This window comes from Hipposideros armiger, unplaced genomic scaffold (assembly GCF_001890085.2).
Source record: "Hipposideros armiger isolate ML-2016 unplaced genomic scaffold, ASM189008v1 scaffold_106, whole genome shotgun sequence".
Taxonomy (NCBI): Eukaryota; Metazoa; Chordata; class Mammalia; order Chiroptera; family Hipposideridae; genus Hipposideros; species Hipposideros armiger.
Window position 1 is genome coordinate 2,312,457 of NW_017731456.1, and position 19,577 is coordinate 2,332,033.

The 19,577-nt window shown below is 39.8% G+C and overlaps 1 protein-coding gene across 1 annotated transcript in view; it reads right to left on the minus strand.

Annotated features, from left to right (window-relative positions):
• The window catches only part of SLC35D1 (solute carrier family 35 member D1), a 38,340-nt gene extending 31,478 nt beyond the window's left edge, over positions 1-6,862 (minus strand). The window contains exons 1-6 of the mRNA XM_019646771.1: positions 5,853-6,862; positions 4,990-5,023; positions 4,806-4,892; positions 4,054-4,121; positions 2,418-2,489; positions 1,292-1,360 (exon numbers count right to left, since the gene is read on the minus strand). Coding sequence (XP_019502316.1) covers positions 1,292-1,360; positions 2,418-2,489; positions 4,054-4,121; positions 4,806-4,892; positions 4,990-5,023; positions 5,853-6,055 — 533 coding nt within the window. The 5' untranslated portion in view covers positions 6,056-6,862. The remainder of the gene's footprint in view (positions 1-1,291; positions 1,361-2,417; positions 2,490-4,053; positions 4,122-4,805; positions 4,893-4,989; positions 5,024-5,852) is intronic.
• Between the last annotated feature and the right edge of the window lie 12,715 nt (positions 6,863-19,577).

A 19,577-nucleotide genomic window follows, 5' to 3' on the forward strand; every position in this document is an offset into this window, starting at 1 on the left:
AGGCCACTACAGTTTTAGGCGGAACTAGCCTCATGCACTCTTCCAAGCAGCCTGACAACCCCTAACTCCAGACTTCCTCCCAATCTCTTTCCCAAGTAAAAGGTTCTAATTAGTTAAGGCTGGTCCAGAGAGCAATCTTCCTCAGAAACTTTCTGCAGGCCAGTTAGCCCTGAAGAACCTCTGTTTCTTGATTCAATTTTGTATTCCACCAGCTTCAATGAAATGCTTTAAGACTAGAAGGACACCTCAAAAAGAAAGGCAGGATGCTCATATAGAATTTTTCTCCAAGGAGGCAATGATGCCTAGAGGGAAAAGCAGTCAGCTATATAATAAAATTCTAGTAACCAATTATTCTAATCCCCTCCCCTTTTTTCAAGGATGAAATTTCACTTGGAGATTCAGGGTGGAATAGAATTTGACTTACATTTTCCCCCGTCTATACCAAGAGGATATGATGAAGATAAATGAGCCAATCCAAGAGGCACACTGGACTTCCCAAATGGAAAATACATGTCAGGCAGAATTTGTGGCATTAGCAAACCCATACATACATGCTCTGGGCTGAGTGATATATTGTAGAAGGCTTCTAGCCATCATTTTAATTTTCTGAGTCTTAGGGTACATATTTTCTCCATCCACTTGAAAACTAAAGCTTACGAACAATGGAAAAAGCTTTAATATTTAATAGACCTAAGTTATGGCATTTGTGATATATCTTAAGTGAGGCCAAAGAAAGCAATTCTATTATTTATTATTCCACAAGGCAAATAATTCATTATCATTTGCCTTTTCTGAGACACTATTTTCTTTCTCAGCATGCAAAGTAAGGAATGCCACATGGTTTATAAAAGCACATAGACTCTGGAATCAGGCACGGATTCAAATTCTAGCCAGCTCTGCTGTTTACTAGCTGTGTGACCTTTAAGATGTCATCGAACTTAGGTTTTAGTTTCCTCAACTATAAAATAGGAAAATTACATTCATACCTGAGTTGTGAATACGTAACTAATAATGTGTAAAATGTCGAACATATTGTGTGGCACATAGTCTGTGCTCAGTAAGTAGGAGATAGCATAATAAATTCTAAATTACATGAATTTAACTTTTAAGAATTTCAAGAATCTGGTTTTGCCACTCTTGATCTTAACACACTCAAAAAGATACTTTTCTAAGACATAATTCTTATTCAGCCTATAAAAAATATTATCTTTATTGGTAAGTGATCATTCTTTATCAATAATTATTGATAATTTCTAATGTGTTCATAGGTTTATACAGGCCCACATCTTACCTGGCAGCTACAAAGGCTCCAATAATCATTGCAAATACAGTCATCTTAATACCCCAAGAAAAAGTCTTCCTACAAAAAAGAAATTTTTTTAAATATATACATGTGGTTTTATTCACAAAGACTCACTCATTTTATATCATAGACAAAAAAAAAATGTTTTATTTGAAAAAAAGCTATAAACCATATTTTAAATGTTTCCAAGGAACTGGATATTTAAAAGAACCCTACTAATGAAACAAAAACTTATTTTGTTATATAAATAAGTATACTCATTTTTTTTTCTTATTCTTATCATATGTTACTATTACTGAGTTTGAATTTTAACAAATCGGAATTTCTTTTTTTTTTTTAATTGGGGAATTGGGGAAGGGGAACAGACAAGTTGCTGTCATTTTGTTCTTCAGTCTAGTTGTAGAGGACATTGCTTCACTGGCCCAAGTTGGCACCATCATTGCGCTGTTCTCGGGCGAGGCAGATCAGTCGCCGGCTTCTGGACGGCCACTCACAGCAGCTGCTGGCCGCTCACGCTGGCTGCTGGCTACACACGGTAGCCCATGACAACCCACTGCAGCAGGGGCTGCAGCCTACACCATCGCCAGCGACTCACGGCAGCCCAGCTCCAGGTTGAGCTGTTGTTCAGCATCTTAGCTGTAGAGGGTAGTGTCACTGGTCCTCATATGTGGGATCCGAACCAGGGCCCTCTGGCGTCCCAAGCCAGCTCTTAACCAATGCACCACTCGGCCAGCCCCAAATTGGAATTTCTTTAGGTAGAAAAAGGTCACACATATTTGTAGTAAAGTAGCTAAGACAGGAACACTATTTAAAACCTATACTGATGGTTCTGACCTGGCTTTTCACCCAGTGGCAGCAATAGGTATAGACATTCTTGAAAGACTATCTCATGCTCAAACAGGTTTCTAATTCCAATTCATAACTTCCCCAGCTACGGTTCCCATAAACTATCAATTTCTATAGCAAAGAGAGAAAGTTGCTTAAACTTTCCAAAAGATTAAGTGGAAGCAAGACAAACAATTTTAACATTATTATTAAACAATCATTATGCTGGATACCTTTTCTAGGTGATTCAAGTTTGTTAAAGACTAGATATATTAGAAATTAAGCTCACTTGAGTAAAACTCCTTCAGCAAACATTGTAAACAGTATGGAGAACCTTCTCAGAACTGTAAACATTGGCAAGCTGCAAAAAAAGGAAAAAGATAATTAGGTAAAATAAAGCTTAACAATTTATTTTTTAACTGCTTTAAAAGGTTCTCTAAATTAGTATTTTAAAATAATGCTAATCTTTTCCTTCCATTATGGAAATTTCACGCTGGTTAATCTGTGATTAAATTAAACCCTTATTTTGAAATAATTCTTATTTGAAAGCCTGACAGGGTTGCTTTTACAAAACTAGTAAAAGTGAGAAACACCAAACTAACTATAAAATGGTAGAGATCATACATCTATTATCAAAGACTACCAACAGCCACTTTTTAAAAAATTTTACTCTGCTTATTATGCAAACACCCTGAAGGGTTACATTAGTATTTAAGAGAAAACGACTTCTTTCTCCGTTCTTTACTGACCTCCCTTCCCACCCCCAATCTTCCAAATAATATCAATGATAATCTTACCCCATGAAACATTCCTTAATTGTCCTTTTGTGGAAGTAACTGTGTCTTCGTCTAATTCCCAAAGCATTTTGCTTGCACTGATCAAACATATAGCCTCTTGCAAATATAGTTAGTTATGAATATATCTCATCTCACTGCAAAGTGCCTTATATTTAGCTGGCAATCAAAGATAGGGTGTAGATGGAGGGATGGACAGGTGGATGAAAAAAGAGCAAACTACATAAGCAGCACTTTGCAGCAGGTCTGCATTTCTTTCCAAGTGGGTAACGAGGTGGAAAAGGATGCCCCACCCATGATGAATTTGACTTCCATGGAACCCTTCCCAGAGATATTATCATAGTCACTCTGTCAGGTTTCTTGGGTCTGAAGAAAGAGGAAATGAAAAACACTTTGTCTCTGATACTCATTCTGTCTTACAAATCATCCAGTATGCCAGGGGTTTAGTTCATGTGGAAGTGGTGAAGCCATGGGTTTCTGTTAAATGGCTTTCTTATGTGTATAACTGTAATATTACACCCAATAAGTGGAGAAGCCAAGAACTGGGAGGTTAGAGGATAACAAGACAGAGTTGTCATGGAATAGAGAGCTATCACTTCTTTCTAAAACGAATATGCTGCCTCTATAGTTACATGGCCATGGGTAAAATACTAATCATATTTCAACCAAGGTGCCACCTGATGTTATTTTAACTACCTCATGTTAAAAGAAAAACTGTGAAAGTTCTCATACCCACCCTCTGATTTTGCTTGTGGAATTTGCCAAAAATATAATACTTATTAATTATATTAAAGAATTTAAATCCCCAAAAGCAGGCATATATCCTTCTCTACTATAGGTCTGGAAAAATAATGAAAATCTCCTATCACAGCATTTAATAACATTTTAAGGCTTTTATCATCAAACTGAAGGACAAAAACCCAAAAAAACCAATCTCCTTTCTCTTTAAACTTGAAGGGCTTAAACTAAAACCTTTAGTGTAATCATTATTTAGTAACAGAAGCTTTCTGGTCCTTTCATTTCCCCCCTCCCCGCCCAGAATCAATAACAATGTGTTAAATATTTGACATTCAAGTATAATTTTAAGAATACATTATATTAACCTCACTAGTAAAATAAAGTTATCCATACTTCAGTTTCTTTGTGCTGAACAGTCCCGTGATTTGGTTCCCAAAATATAGTAGAGGTAGTGGAAACGTCTAGAAAATTTAAAAAGGGATAACAAAACTCAATAATAAAGATAGCTAACAAGGTTCTTTCAAACAGAAACAGTTTTGTTTACATGATCAAATTCTTTCCCCTTAAAACATAAGATTAGTTCTCACACACAAGTTTGGCCCCCAGAAAGTACCCGAACAATATTATTCTTGGATAAACAACATTACTATGGCAGAAAGACAGAGGGAAGCATGGAGGGGGGAAAAAAGAAATAGAAATATGAACACGACCGACCAAACCATGTGGGACAGACACATCATTTCCTTTAAAATATGGTAATGCACTAGCCCACGGCTCTAATGTCAGCAGAAAAAGGGAAAGCATTTCATCTTCATGTGGAGTCAAGCTGATGTAGGCAGAATAAGAAAATAAACCCAAAGACTAATGACTTCAGAATACACTGGCTAGATTAGATGGATGTACAAAATGTAAAATGGTTGTACTCCCCAAAACGGTTCATTAATTAAAACAGAACACATGATTTCTAGGGGCTTTTTTCTTTACTTTTATTGTACTCACTGGATTGGGTAACATCAAGGCTGTAACTTTTAAACATGCAAGGCACTGATAAAAAAATATATATATACAGTGACTTCTTTTCAGAAAATAAGGTATTACTTAATTACTTTATTTATTTATTTATTTATTTATTTATTTATTTTTACCTTCCGAGGTACATTACTGTCAAGGTCAGGAAACTTGACTACTCTGAGCGTCTTTCCCACCCAGAGGACTGCCACTGTAGCCACCATCTGTAAACGGAGAACACAGATTCACTGTTCTACATATAAAGACACACACAGAAGTTCTAACGACAGAAACCACGCAATGCTGAAGATTCCAACTAACCTGGCCAAGTCCAACACAGAGCGAGGAGGGAAATCTACAAAACCGTAAAGAGAGAGAGAGAGAGAAAAAAAAGGGGGGCGTTAGAAAAACCCAAACGTTGCTTTGTGAATTCAGTTTGCATATCGGCAACCTTAAAATGCATTCTGATACAAAACACACCAATGTCAGCCCCTTATCCAAATGAAAATCGCTGAGAAAAGTCCCTGCGAGTTGTCAGGGCAACACTGACAACTGATTTTGTAGCCGCGGGCGGCCACTTGCCTCAGCTTGTTGGATTCTACAATTTCAGTCCGCTGCCTACAACGGGTTTTTGAAGGAAGTGAAGACATGGTCTCCTCAACGGTATCACACCTTTAAAGCAGAAATGCTTCTGCCTCGCAGTCCCAGTGACAGCACCGGGATCATTTTAAATGGGCTTGAGGTTGCGCACGTCCCCAGAGGCTGTCAGCGAATTCGGGGAACCCCGAAGCCCCCGGCCGCCGGCCCACGCCGCGGAGAAGAGCGGGCATCCCTCACGCTGCTCCCCGCCTAGCAGGCACCGGGACCAACAAGTCACGGAGCAACTTCGCTCCAGCGCGCCGAAGGGCCGGGTTTCCAGGGCGCTGCGCGGCGAGCACGGCAGACAGGCGCTTTCCGAACGCGGCCCCGGACGCGCGCCGGGCCGTCCGGAGCTCCGCGCCGGAGCCGGACCCCCACCCCAGGCCGGCGCGCGCAGCCGGCTCCGCCGCCCGGGCCGCATGTCAGCCTCCCGCCCTCCCAACTTTGTTCAGCTTTAACTTTGGCAGCCAAAGTCCAGGGAGCCGGCGTCCCGCGCCGCCGCCCGCTCGTCTCCGCGGCCTCGGCCGCCGCCGCCTCGGCCCTACCTGTAATTGGTGAGCACGCTCTTGTTGACCACCACGATGAGAAAGGAGCTCACGCCGTAAAAGCAGGCAGCCAGCAGCTTCAGGAACACGGTCAGCGTTTCGGCCGACGCCATCCCCAGCTCCTCCTCATGTCTGTGTGTGGAGGATTTCGCGGGGGCTTCTCCTTTAACCCGGGCATGCTGACGTCTATGAACTTCCGCCATGGCTGCGGCGGCGGCCTGTGAGGGGAGCAGCGGGCGGGCCTGGCGGCGGCGCTGAACAGCGCCGGGGCTTGCGGCGGCAGTTCCTGGGGGACTTGCGGGGCCCGGGCCGGAGCCGCAGAACTGGGCCGACTGCGCGCTCGCCACCTCGGCTCCCCGCAAGGCCGCCGCCCGTCCCCGCCCAGGGGCAGGAACGCTGGGGTTCACACCCCCGGGGACTTTGCTCGGGCATGGTGCAACGCGGGGTCACAGGGTCGGGGCCGCGCCCGGCTTGGCCTGGCCGGGGAATGGAGACGGACCGGAGAAGGGGCAGCGGAGACCCTGGGTGCGGGGCGAGTGGGAGAAGAAGCTAGGAGGGAACCACGCGGGGACACGGCAGCACCCGCAGCGAAGCACAGCCACGGAGAAACGTCGCCCCCGCGCGCCTGCGCGGGAGCCGCGCTGGGTCTCCGCGGACGCGCACCTGGGGTGGGGGAAGCGAGCGGCCGGGAGGCTCACGGCCGTATTGTCGGGATAACTACCGCAACGAAGTACAGACCCTCCTCTGTTCGGTAACAGGTGGCTGGCGGAGAACTTGGTTCACAGGTTGTGGGCGTCTCCACTCATTTTGAAGGCTCTTTTGGTCTCTTGCAGAGGGTCAGAGCCCTACAGAAGTATCAGATGTGGATCAAAAGTAAACTCAACGTTTAATTCTGCATTGCCTCCACTTTTTACATTTTCTGAACCCAGAAAACAACAAATCCATTCTTTCCAGATAAAAGGATAATTTTTGTTTTTCTTAAAGATTTTATTGGGGAATTGGGGAAGGGAAACAGCCAAGTTGTTGTCCTTTCAATCTTAGTTGTGGACGGCGCAGCTAGCTCAGCTCCAAGTCCAGTCACCATCCAGCTGCCCTCTGGCAGCTCAGGGCAGCTCAGCTCAAGGTGCCCTGTTCAATTTTAGTTGCCCATTGGGCGTAGCCCACCATCCCATGCGCGTGTCAAACCAGCAACCTTGTTATTAGGAGCAGGAGCTCTAACCGACTGAGCCAGCTCAGCGATGGGGCAGCTCACTGGCCTGTGTGGGAATGGAACAGGCGACCCTGTTGCTCAGAGTTCACTCTCTTAACCAACTGAGCCCCTTGGCCGGCCCAAGGGAGAATTTTTAAAGAAAAGTGTTGACATATCCAAAAAAGTAGCAAGATGATAATCAAGCACCTTGTGGACTGCTGAAAGAACAAGGTGTCGGGGGCTGTGTCCCAATTCCAGGTTTCCTAGAAATGCCACCTAACTAGCTGTGTGCTCATGGGACAGTTAGCTGAGCTCTCTGAGACTGCTTTGCTTTATCTCTATGGGTGTAAAGCTAGCACAGAGCTAGTTTTCAGTAAATGGTAGCCATTATTATGCAACAGAAACAAATCATTATCAGCTTAAGCAAAAAAATGACATCTAATTTTAATGTAAAGGAAGAAAACGAAGGTTGAATTATTTCCCTATTTTGCCTATATATTTTTTCTACATATTTTTGAATTGTGGTAAAATATAACAAAATTGACCATTTTAACGTGTTTTATATTATGGTAAAATATGCATGATAAAGTTTATTATTTTAACGCTTTTTGAGTGTACAATTCAGTGATACTAAGTTCATTGACTTTGTGTGCAACTCTCACCACTACCCATCTCCAGAACTTTTTCATCATCTCAAACTGAAATTATGTAACCACTAAAGAATAACTGCACCCCCATCCTCTAGTAATCTCTATTCTACTTTCTGTCTGTATGGACTATTCTAGGTACCTCATATAAGTGGAATCATACAATATTTTTTCATTTTCATGAATGACATTTCATTCAGCATGCTTTCAAGTTCATCCACATGTAGCATATGTCAGAATGTCCTTCCTTTTCAAGGCTGGATAATACTCCATTGTATGTATATGTTTTGATCTGTATCTTTTGACTGATGCTGGGAATACCTGTGTTCTAATGTTCCTTAGGAATAACTGGCACACAGGATGAAGTTCTTAACATGGTCCACAGGGCTTAGGTGTTGTGGCTCCTGCCCACATCTCCAGAGGCACTCCTTACCTTTCTTTTGCTAAGCTGCATCCAAGTCAAACTACACCCAGTCCCCTGAAGAACAATGTGGGTTCCAGTGTCTTTACTTCTGCACCTTTCCTCCCCTTATTCCCTCCATCTGGATGCTTTTTCTGTCTTCTCTCTTTCCTGTCTCCTGAAGAACTCTTCCTTCAGTATTTAAGCACAACATTACCTTCTCTCTGGGTGCCTTCCTTCATATTGCTCTCCACAGAATTGACACTTCTTCTTCGTGCCCTTCCACCCCATCTTTGTGCATCCCTTTTATAGAGGGTCTGGAATTACATGCTTACATGTCAGTCTGTTCCACTAGACAGTACACTTCTTGAGGACCGGGACAGGCACCTAGCACAGTGTAGATGTTTTTGCTGAGTGAAACAATGAATGGTATACCTTTTTACCAATGAGGAAAAGGGCCCCAATTTCTTCCATAACTGCTAGCAGAAGAAGAAAAACAACTAGAAAGTTATATTTTGAGAAACATCCTTTGTGAAAAAAATTATTATAAAAGTATTAATGTCCCTCATGCCAAAAGCAAACAAGCAAAAAAGACTTGTATCACATAAGTATATTGCCCCTCTTTCTCTCCCATCCAACCCACTCTTCAGAGAAAGCAACAGCTAACAGATTGAAGGCTATGCTTAAAGCCATTTTCTGTGTCCATATGAATGCATATACATATACATACATATTTACACACATTTTATACATTTTTAAAAAATACATGGAAAGTACTAGGTAAGAACATTGACCCTTAAGCCAGACACTGCCTCTGATGCTAATTTTGAGACCTTGGGCAAATTACTAGACGTTACTGTGCTTCAGATTTCTCATCTTTAAAATGGGGATCACCCATTTTACCCACCTCATGGTGCTAGTGAGAATTAAATGGGTTAATAAAAGTAAAATGCTTAAAACATAGCACACACTTTGCATATGTTTATACTAACGATTGCTACTATTTTCATTCAATCTTTCTCTTTTCACTTAGCATTCCTTGAAGTGCTTTCTGTGGCAATAAAGAAATTCTACTTCATTCTTTTATTAAAAAATGACTGCAGAGAATTCCATCAGCTAGATGCATCATAATTCATGTAACCCTTCCTATGGACGTTTAGGTCATTGCCAGTTCTTCAGTTTATAAACAACACAGCCTTGATTACCCTTGTCTATTCAACTTGGTACAGGTATAAGCTTCTAGAAGTTGAATTGCTTAATTAAATGCTGCATTTATTTCTTTTTAATTCATAGACTTAACAAATTGATATCCAAAGAGGTTGTACCAAATTTATATTCCCACTAACACTATGAACATAAAACCCTCTTTTGTAAAGTCACATGGCAACAATGGAGATCATTGAAAGGGGCTAGGTAGTAGTAGTTCAAGAGCTACCCTGTGGAGTATGAAATGCCAGGTTTAAATGTCTACAATAAGTCAGTTGCAATTATAGGAAGTTAAAGGAAAATAAATCTCAATTACAATTACACAAAATGAAAGAAAAATAAATCTCCCAACAGTACTAATCCAAGCAACTACTATTGTTTTTCTCAGCATGACTACATTATTTGTTAGTAAATATTTAAGATCCACCATAGACAGGCCAAGAACTGTGTTGGACTTTCTCAGCACCAGTAATGATTTGTGGACCTTCAGTAAAATGCTATGAACTCTAATGGAGTCAAGCATTCTCATTAGACAGGTACCCATAGTGTAGTAAGGATTCTTAAGAGTATCATAGGTACTCAGTCCTGTTTCCTAACCTCAGAGATATTAGTCACAGAATTATATGTGGGAGCTTTATATATTATTTGATAAAATTGAATAAAGATTAACTATATCCAAAAAAGTATAAAATTGAAAAGGCTGGATTTAATTGTTCTTATTGGTACACATCTATTTGGAAATGTCGACATTATAAGTCAATGTATTTTATATCTTGCTGGGTGGAATTACTAGCAGAAAAACCTTCTGTTTAAATCATGTCTTTTTATCTGTTTTTGCTATAGTCATCATGTTTCTCCATGAGGGAAATTGATTCTGTACATTATCTGTTAACATGACTCATATTATTTCTATTCCCTACACTTCTCATTGTCCCTTGGCTCACTTGCTCTTCTTATACTGGAATTTATGTCAGCCTTCCTTGGTGTTTACCTTCATTCACCAATTTCTGTTTCACTGCCAGGCTAGGTCATACCCAGTGCCCTGCTGTGTTGCGCCACTGATTACATTATAGCCAGAGAACAAAGGTTATATGTGTTTTCTATTTGAACAATGCTTTAAAAGTTTTGAACCAAAGACAACAGAAGGAGAATGGAGTTTCTCTGAAGTGCCTCGTACTTCTCTATGTCGGGCTGGAAGGAATAACTTATCACCATTGATGCTAAGCCTAGCAATGTGCTACAATTTAAATTTATTGTCTTATTTCATCCTTACCAATCCAGAGAGTATGTATGGTGAAACAGCTAATAAACAGGAAAACAAGGGCCAAGAGGCAGTATTAGGCGTAACCTGCGTCCCGCAGCTCTAAGTGACTGTACAGATTTGGCCCCAGTCTGTGCTCCTCCACGAGACAATCCTGCCTTATTTGGGGTAGGTGGACACACTTGCTTTTAGAAGATGCTCTGGCAATGCCTTTACCTCCTTCAATTACCAAGTTTAGTGTTTATCAACCCTATGAAAAAGAAAAATTGGGATATAGGAACAGTAATCTATTGAAGTCATAATCAGTCATGACCCGTTTACAAATACTACCATCCAGGCATCAAATTAGGCATTGAAGATACAAAGACATTTCAAAATCAATATGTTTACAACTGAACTTCATACAAATCTATCCTATGTCAGCTGTTTTGAATCTTCTATCTCTAAGAATTGGCCTCACCATCTACCTATTCACCAAGGCTCTGCACTTTCTATACCCACTCCTCCATCACTCTTCAACCCACACCAAACTATTGGGTTGTCGAAAAAGTCATGATGCATTTTTGCAATGAAAAACATAGAAAAAATACGTCATGACTTTTCCGACAACCCAATATATATGAAACCTTCCTCCAATCATCAAATACAATTATTAACAGAGAATTTGGGTCTCATAAATACTTAATCAAAACAGAACATCTGTCTCTTTTATTGGCAAATAGTAATGTAGTGTATAGTGTTGTAAATGCACTACACAGTTTTTTTTTCTGTTTTGATGGGAATCATGCAAAATAGAACTTAGGATAACTTTCTGTGTTTGTAGGGCATATTTGTAGCAGTACCACAATGAGTTTGGGTATGCAGATGCATGTTTTATAAATTCCATTTATCAATAGTATAAGCAAACTGGTCAAACTGTGCTAGAAGACTCAATTATTTTTCTCTTATCGCTATTAAAAATATATTATAATTATCATATGTTATCATAAGCAGAAGCAGTCGAAATATGCAGCCAAAATATGGAAAAAATATAGAAATGTGACAGACACTTAATAAAAATATTAATTTTCTGCTATTTGTCATATTTTAAATGTTTGTTAGTTCTGATTTCTTTGCTTATATTAAGTAGATACCCATATTTTCCCCTCATTTTACATTCTTAATTTTGCATTTTTTAAAAAAAGGGCTCACAAAAGCTTCAGGTTTCATAAAAGTTTCAGGTTTGCAACGAAAAACAGAGAAAAAATACGTCATGACTTTTCCAACAACACAATATATAAATCCTACTAAACCCAGACTAGATATATTCCTAACTTAATTCTTAGGAGTTCCAAAATACCTTCTGCAACTCAAAGGTCATCTGATATAAGGAGAAGCATGATGGTAGAAAAATTGGAGTGGAAAGACAGTATTCTTAGCCAATTGCAGCTAAAATACCTTATATCTGCAAATTTTATAAAATGTATAATATATATAAACCAGGTGAACATTTTCTAAGGCCCCTCTTGGGGCCTTAGAAAAAGTTCATACACAAGTGAGGGTCATGAAGCTTAAGTTTCATTAGCTTCATGGTCCATGTCCATAAAAGTGGAGGACTTTTTGTTGTTGTTCACAGCTATAATCTTGGTACCTAGAACAGTGCCTTATATAAAGTAGGCCCACAATACACATATGTTAAAACATAGGAAGGAAGGGAGAGGGAGAGAGGGAGAATGGGAGAGCCGGAGAAAAGGAGAGAGAGAGAGAGAAGTGGAGTTGCTCTTTACATACTTTGGATTACACAAGCAAAATATGTCTTCTCCACATTTGGCAGAAAATAACTATTTTTAGTTATTTCCAAGGAAAGACAACACATTGGGCCAAATAAAGTAGTCTAGAGTCTTAAACCACTCCATATATTAAGATAACATGTCAATACAAGGAGATGATGGGCCTATTTGACTCGGAGGTAGACAGAACTATAAGATGGCCCAGGAGAGAGAGGTCCTGGATAGAAACGTGGGTTAGATTTAAAACAGGAAGCTAAAGTTCAGATGAAGGGTTTACATACATATATACATCCAAGCAGGCATCTCTAAGAAATGTTGGGGTACCACAAGCCTCTCCTGAAGACTCTGGAAAGGCCAATATTGTTGATAAATTAACATAACTGTGCGTCCATGTTGCCTCGTCAATTCTACTTGGGGTCGATAGTAGCAACACACAAGTATGGCCACTCTGTAGTTAGAATATAGGAACATTTCTATAAATTTTGGTAAACAGTCACATCCCCTGGTCCTCTAAGGTCTGATCTACTGCCATGGTCACCTTCTCCCCTCCTCTGGGACCCCCTAGACCTCCCCATAAATGAGCAACCAAAGGAGTAAGTCCAGGAATGACATCCTGCTGCTGTTATAAATTTGATTGGCCAGTGCCTATACTGTGCTCTTTATTAAATCTTTTACATATAACCCCTGCTTCTACTAAGCAGTCAACATAGCTAGAGGAGAGAAATCGTGAACTGGGAGAAGGCCTTGTCTCACCCTCCTGGTAGCCTGCAGGTTAACCTAAGAATAGAGCAATACAACTTAATTGTTCTCCCTAGAGCTGAGCTTTCCTAGCATGGAATGTAGGACAGGTAGTCAGCTTCCCCATCAAATTATATGAGCTAAGTCTGTTCTAGCCACTCTTACATTACCAGCAACTAGCACAGTGACGGCACATAGTACTCAATAAACATTTTTGATCAAAAGTTCAACAGTAAAGAAGAGGCAGAACCTTAAAGGTCTAGACCTGGAAAGATCACCTAAAGTCTTGAGAAAAAAATCATTAAAAATTTTCTATGATATGCAGGTGGGGAATTTGAGGCTGAACAGGTTGAAAGTCTTGCCCAATCAACCCTATGAGTTATTAATAGAACTGGTTGTAGAACCCTGGCCTCTTGTATCTCCATCCAATGCTCTTTTCACTATACTGAGCTCCCTCTATTAGATCCGAGGAGACAAGCAACCCCACTTTGAATTTCTCACAGCATGGTGAAATTCAGAGATGATCAGTACTGCCACCCACATGGGAACTGGAAACCTAAGTAAACTCCAGGATTACAGGAGGAAGTACTCTCATATTACATCTACAACTGGTTTTGCTTTTCTTTTATTCTTGGAACTGGTGGGCGGGGTAAAGTCATGAGTTTCAGCAGAGTGGGAGAGTTTGGAACAGCCACCATTGAATATACAAAAGGAAGTCAACAGGAATTAAATAAGATTACTGAGAGCTGAGAGAATGAGAATCAGCATGGTGGAAGAATTTTCTCAACAATATTGATAACAATAAGGAAATAGCCAGCCCAAAATGTTAATAGTGCTGAGTTTGAGAAACCCTGCCCTAGAAATACTTTAAGTGTTTAATGGCCACATGTGGCTAGCAGTTACTGTATTGAACAATACAAATATAGAACATTTCCATCATTGTAGAACATTTTACTTGACAGCTCTGGCCTAGATTTTCAAGATCCTTTTTAACTCTGAGTTCCTGAGCAAATCAATGAAAGAAAAGAGTAAGATAGTAAGGATGCTGGGGGGATGGGGGGGGGGGGAAGAATGAAATAGAATTGTCTTTAGAGGCACTAATTACCAATTATTGCCACTCAACACCTGTAGTTCATATCTGAAACAGCGCCCATAGTTAGTTTCTGGTTCACATAGAAGTCTATACTTCTGTTTGGATCAAATTAACTGCCAACTAAAATAATTAGGCATGTTGACAAACTAAATGCCACTTTGTAATCTACATTGTGACTACTTGTCTGATCTGCTCTTTGTCTTTCTTGTTGTCATCCCACTGCTATAGCTCTAAATGTAGTCTCCTATCACTTTTCTGGGTAGAAAACATACATAATGAAGGTTTTCTTTAGAGTGAAATAGGCGGTAAATAGGATTTATATTCAGTAATATCCCCTCAGCTTTAATAATGACTGGTTTTGATTCTCTTGTTTGGGAACTGAAATAAAATACCTTTCTGCTCATACCACACCTGTGTGTAATCCTGGACACCTGACTCCTAGAAGAAAATGAGATGTCTCTGATGTCTTGAAATATCTGAATGGCTTCCAGGCAGAGGAGAAATGTTTTTAAAAATTATCTAATAGTAGAAAGAAGAAAGGCAACTGATTGCCTCATGTCCTTTCAGTGGAGTGCTGGGAATTGACAGATGCATTCATTAATTCTATAAGGGTGTGCGCTTTTGATGGCTTTCTGTTTAGAAGAAGTAAACTTGTGGAAAACCAAATGTAATGCAAATGCAAGTAAGTTTTATCTGTAGAGATATATTTCCCTCTGGTAGAAAAGACAGCCCTATATAGTTTTAAATTTATTGCTCTATAGGATATTAACCAGCTTTGCATTGATTAGCATATTCACTTAACACTCTTTTGGCTGACTGGACTTATATAAATCTGTCTTCATATTTTCTTTTGAACTTTTTTAACATCTTATTTTTTACTCATTAATTAATGGATTGAATAAAAACTTTGACATGTGTTCATTTTATATTTCTATGAGAGTCATGCTTTTTAACTTTTTGAGAGTTATTCTTAGAAGAAATCTAATTTAGAGAAGTAACGATCTTGGATCAAGTGCAAGTAGATCAGGTGGGGTTAGTGGAAGCCACAGATTTGTAAATTGCTATAATGAAGAACTTCTTTCTTCATTATAGGGTGTGCTGAATATCTTCCAGTTGATTCTCAAGTGTACTCACCAACCCAGCTCTGTGCCCTGGGAAGATGGTTTCTATGGGCTACTTCAATGGGCTCTCTCTCTTAACCCAGAGTTGGGGGGTAGAATGAGGCAAAAGAGGCACCTAGGGCATGACATTTAAGGGGGCACTCACTTTCAGCCCACATTGCATTGCTCTCACAGTGAGTGTGCCTCCTTATATATTGTGCCCTAAGCATTGCTTACTTCACTGTAGCCTCAGCCCTGTCTTAACCCTGGACTTTTGGTTGATTTTAGCCAATGGGAGGCACTATAGGCACAAGAGGGCAAAAGGAAGTGAGGTTCCAAGGTATTTATTATTAACCCAGCTTCCTCCCTAGGGTGTTACCATGGGCTGGCATCACATCCTCTCTCTATCACTATTCCTCTAATCCCTCCTTCCCTTCAGCCCTGTAGGCCTAGGATGGGTACTGGCTCTGGGGTAATACATTATCTCTTGTAGTTTCCTTACACTGAGCTGATGCCTTGGTAAGTAGCCCCTTATTAAATTCTCCTCAATTATCCATTTTGATTGTAGATAATTTTGACGATCTGAGTCCTGTCAGGTCCCTGGCTGATAGATACACAATTAGCAAGAGTGAAAATGGCATGGGCTGTTTCAAGAATAGTGACTTCACTCCCTACCAGAGGTGTTCAAGCCAAGGCTGGATGGACAGGGGACATCAACGCCATGGAGTTCTCTGCTCTGGGAAAAAGCAAAATTATGTGACTATGATTTTCTAATTACAGAGGCTGCCTAGTCCCACAAAAATCTATACTGCTAGTGTGTGTGTGTGTGTGTGCATGTGTGTGTGTACAGGAGTGATGGGGATAGGGAAAGAGAAGAGGAAGTGAAAAAAGGAGAATTTATTGCCTTGCTACCAAATACGTAGTAAAGGGAGACTTGTTGATGGCACCTGGAAGGGACATCTAGGTTAGCAACAGAGAGTAATGGAGTTAAGAAAGGGATCAAATATGTCAAAATTAGCAGAGCTTTAGGTCTGCTCCTTTAAAATGCGAATAACTGGTTGTTGGCTCCTGATAAGTGTATACACATCTTGCAGTGCTCAGGTATAGATTTAAGTCAGGTATAGATTTAAGTCAGGTATGTGAAGGCTCTATAACTCTATGTAACATGAAGAAAAGCTTCCAGATGTGTTGCTTATAGTATGGTCAAGATGGTGAAATGTTATCTCAGATGTAATGATGTATATTCCCCCAAAAGACACTCTTGTGGGTAGATAACCTATCTTAAATTTCCAGTCACCATGCTGGAAGAAGTAGGATCATAGGTGCAGCCCAGGCTGGTGATTTAGGAGCTGGGGTGGGCACAGAAATAGGTGATGCTGGCCTAGGGTATTAGACCCTGAGATCCAGGAAAGCGTTACTCAGGGAGCAAGGGAAGACTGATGACTGACAAACACTTCTCTCTCTGCCACCCCATCCACATCCACACTCAATGTTATGTGATGGAATCAATATCTTTGACAACAGGCATTTTGGGAAAATACATTGGAAAATATATGTTGGAGTTTGAGGGAACTAAAAAATAATGCTCATCTTCCCCCTGAAGTGTGGAAGCAGTTGAGAGATAGATGCCTCAGGTGGGTTGACGGCAATCAACACAGTTCAAGTTGTATGCAGAGCATGGCTTGGGTTTGAGAGCTAAATAGACTTGTTTAGGGCTGTGTTCTGCCTCCCTGTCTTCAAGTATGGAATGGCCCACCCAATGGAAAGTTTGAATTTGCAGACCACACATACTTACCCCATTTATCGCTGCTCTCTCTGACTTGAGGCAAAAAGGGAAGAAAAAAAATCAATTCCCTAGGCTTACAGTCTTTGTAATAGGTTAGTCCTATTCAGTCAAGAAACTTGGGCTATTTGATACCATCCCTAATGAAGCTTCTCAAGCCACCTCAGTAACAAAAGGTGAGTAATGGGTGGGGCAGTAGACCATGGGTGTTACCATAGAGAAGTCCCTCTTGCCACAGGGGAACAAGAGGAGTGGGGAAATAAGTGTTCTTCCCTAACTCTTCCCTAACTTTCCCTTACATTTTAAATGTAATCATTATATTTATGGTCAATCACGGGTATGTCTAGCACCCTCTGGAGAAAGGATTAGCAGCTATCGGGGAAGTTCTTCACCTACCTTTATGAGATTGCTCCAACACTGTGCCTTTTGGGATTCTACCAGGCATGTTGGTCAATGGGATTAATTTTGTATCCAGAGGTACTAAAATATACATTAATTGTTTATTAATTAAATTAACTCCAAGACCATGGTATGTGAAGATAAACATTTCATTTGCTATTTTATTTCCCATCTGAAATTATGGCCAGCCCATTGCCCAGTATGCTTCATTAGTGGTTCTGTTATGAGATTAACATACTCCAATAATAAAATGCTAACAACATAAAGATGCCCAGTATTGAATAAAAACTCCCCCCACTATAAAATTCCTTGCGATGAATGAAAATCAAAGGTCAGAGTCCCCCTACAATTGTTTCAGTTTGTCCTTGTTGTAGAAAAAATTCCATTGTCTTAGTGACTTACAACATCAAAAAATTATTCTTGATCATGTTACATGAGGGCCATGAAATGGCTGAGGCTCTTCTGGGCTTTGCAAGACTCAGCTGGCCTTGGCTCCAGTGTCTTATACTGGCACCTAGGCTCAAGGACTGGCCACCACCTGAGATGTGCTATCCTTATGGTGGAGGACAGGAGCAAGAGAAGCAAAGGTAAATCGTGCAAGTCATGTCTGCTCACATTCCATTGGTTAAAGTAAGTCAAATGACCAAGTCCCATCAATGGATTAAGGAAATACACTCCAGCTATGCAGAAACATGGCAAAGGCAGGGAGGAAATGAGTAGTTGTGAACAAATTGGAAACAAGTGTTCAAAAATGTTGCCCTTATGAAATACAGTCTCCAACCTCTACTTCTATTCCATCTTCCTTAATTTCTTTTCTGCCATATCTCTCCTACTTCCGCCTTCTTCTGCTTCTAGGGGATCATGTGATTACATGGATCTACCAATAATTCAAAATAATTTGCATATTTTAAGGTCAGATGGTTAATAACCTTAAATCCATCTGCAAAGTCCTTTCACAGCAGTATTTGGATTAGTGTTTGATTAAATAACAAGGGGTAGGAATCTTGGGGAGACATCTTTGAAATTCTGCCTACCACTCTGGCTTCAATAACAAAGTAAGAAAAATTACCTGTGAACATCTAGACATGTTACTGTCTTCTAGGAAATTGGTCTATTCCAGATATCCATTACTAGGGGTAATTTTTTATCATTTCCTTTTTGATAGGAAATCACCCACTTTTCTGTAGATTTTTGAATTTATTGGCATAAATTTGCATGTTATATTTCTTATGTTTCTTTTACTCTCTCATGTATCTATGGTTCTTTTCTCATTCCTAACCTTATATGTTTTTTTGCTCCTCTTTCTTAAATCAGGCTTGAGAAGGGTTTATCCATTTTAGTGTATTTAAAAAAAATACACAAAACAACTTTTGTTTTTATGTATACTTTTACAGTATATTTTTATTCGTACTTAAGTGTTTTTAGTGTTTACCTGTATTAATTTTCTATTCATAACTCTTTTTATTTATTTTATACTATCTCTCTTTTTTCAAGATGAGAACTTTCCGATCCTTTTCACTAAGGAAAAGGAGGAGGAGAAGAGGAGGAAGAGGAAGGAATAGGGGACTGGGTATTTGGGGAGAGAAAACTGAAAACTATAAATTTTCTTTTGCATTAGGTTGCTGTTGTGCCATTAAGTTTTGGAACTGAACGGTTTCCTTTTCATTATTTGTACTTTGTAATTTAAGTTTTGATTCCTTTCTCATCCTTTCTTTTCAAACAGTAAATATATTTGGATTTTGGTTTATTTTTATTACTAATTTTATTGGATTATTTTAAATAGTCTCTACACATATATTTTTAAAAGGTTAGGTGTTTCTGTGTAGCTTAGAACATAATCTATTTTGTATAGACAAACCACAAAATTTATTTTCTCTGTTTCAAAGAAACAAGGGTCTATGTTCATTATAGCAACTTTACTAATTGCATTATATAATTATTCTGTAGCCATACTTTTGTTTTACCTGTTTAACTCTGAAAGATTTGAATTAAGGTCCTTGACTATAATTTTTACTATATTGTCCTGGGATTTCCAATAGTCTGCTTTATATAATTAGCCACTTTGTTTGATACATACAAAGCACACCAAAGATGTCGCTGTACTTTGTATGTTGTGCTTTATATGTTGTTCTTTGTTGTA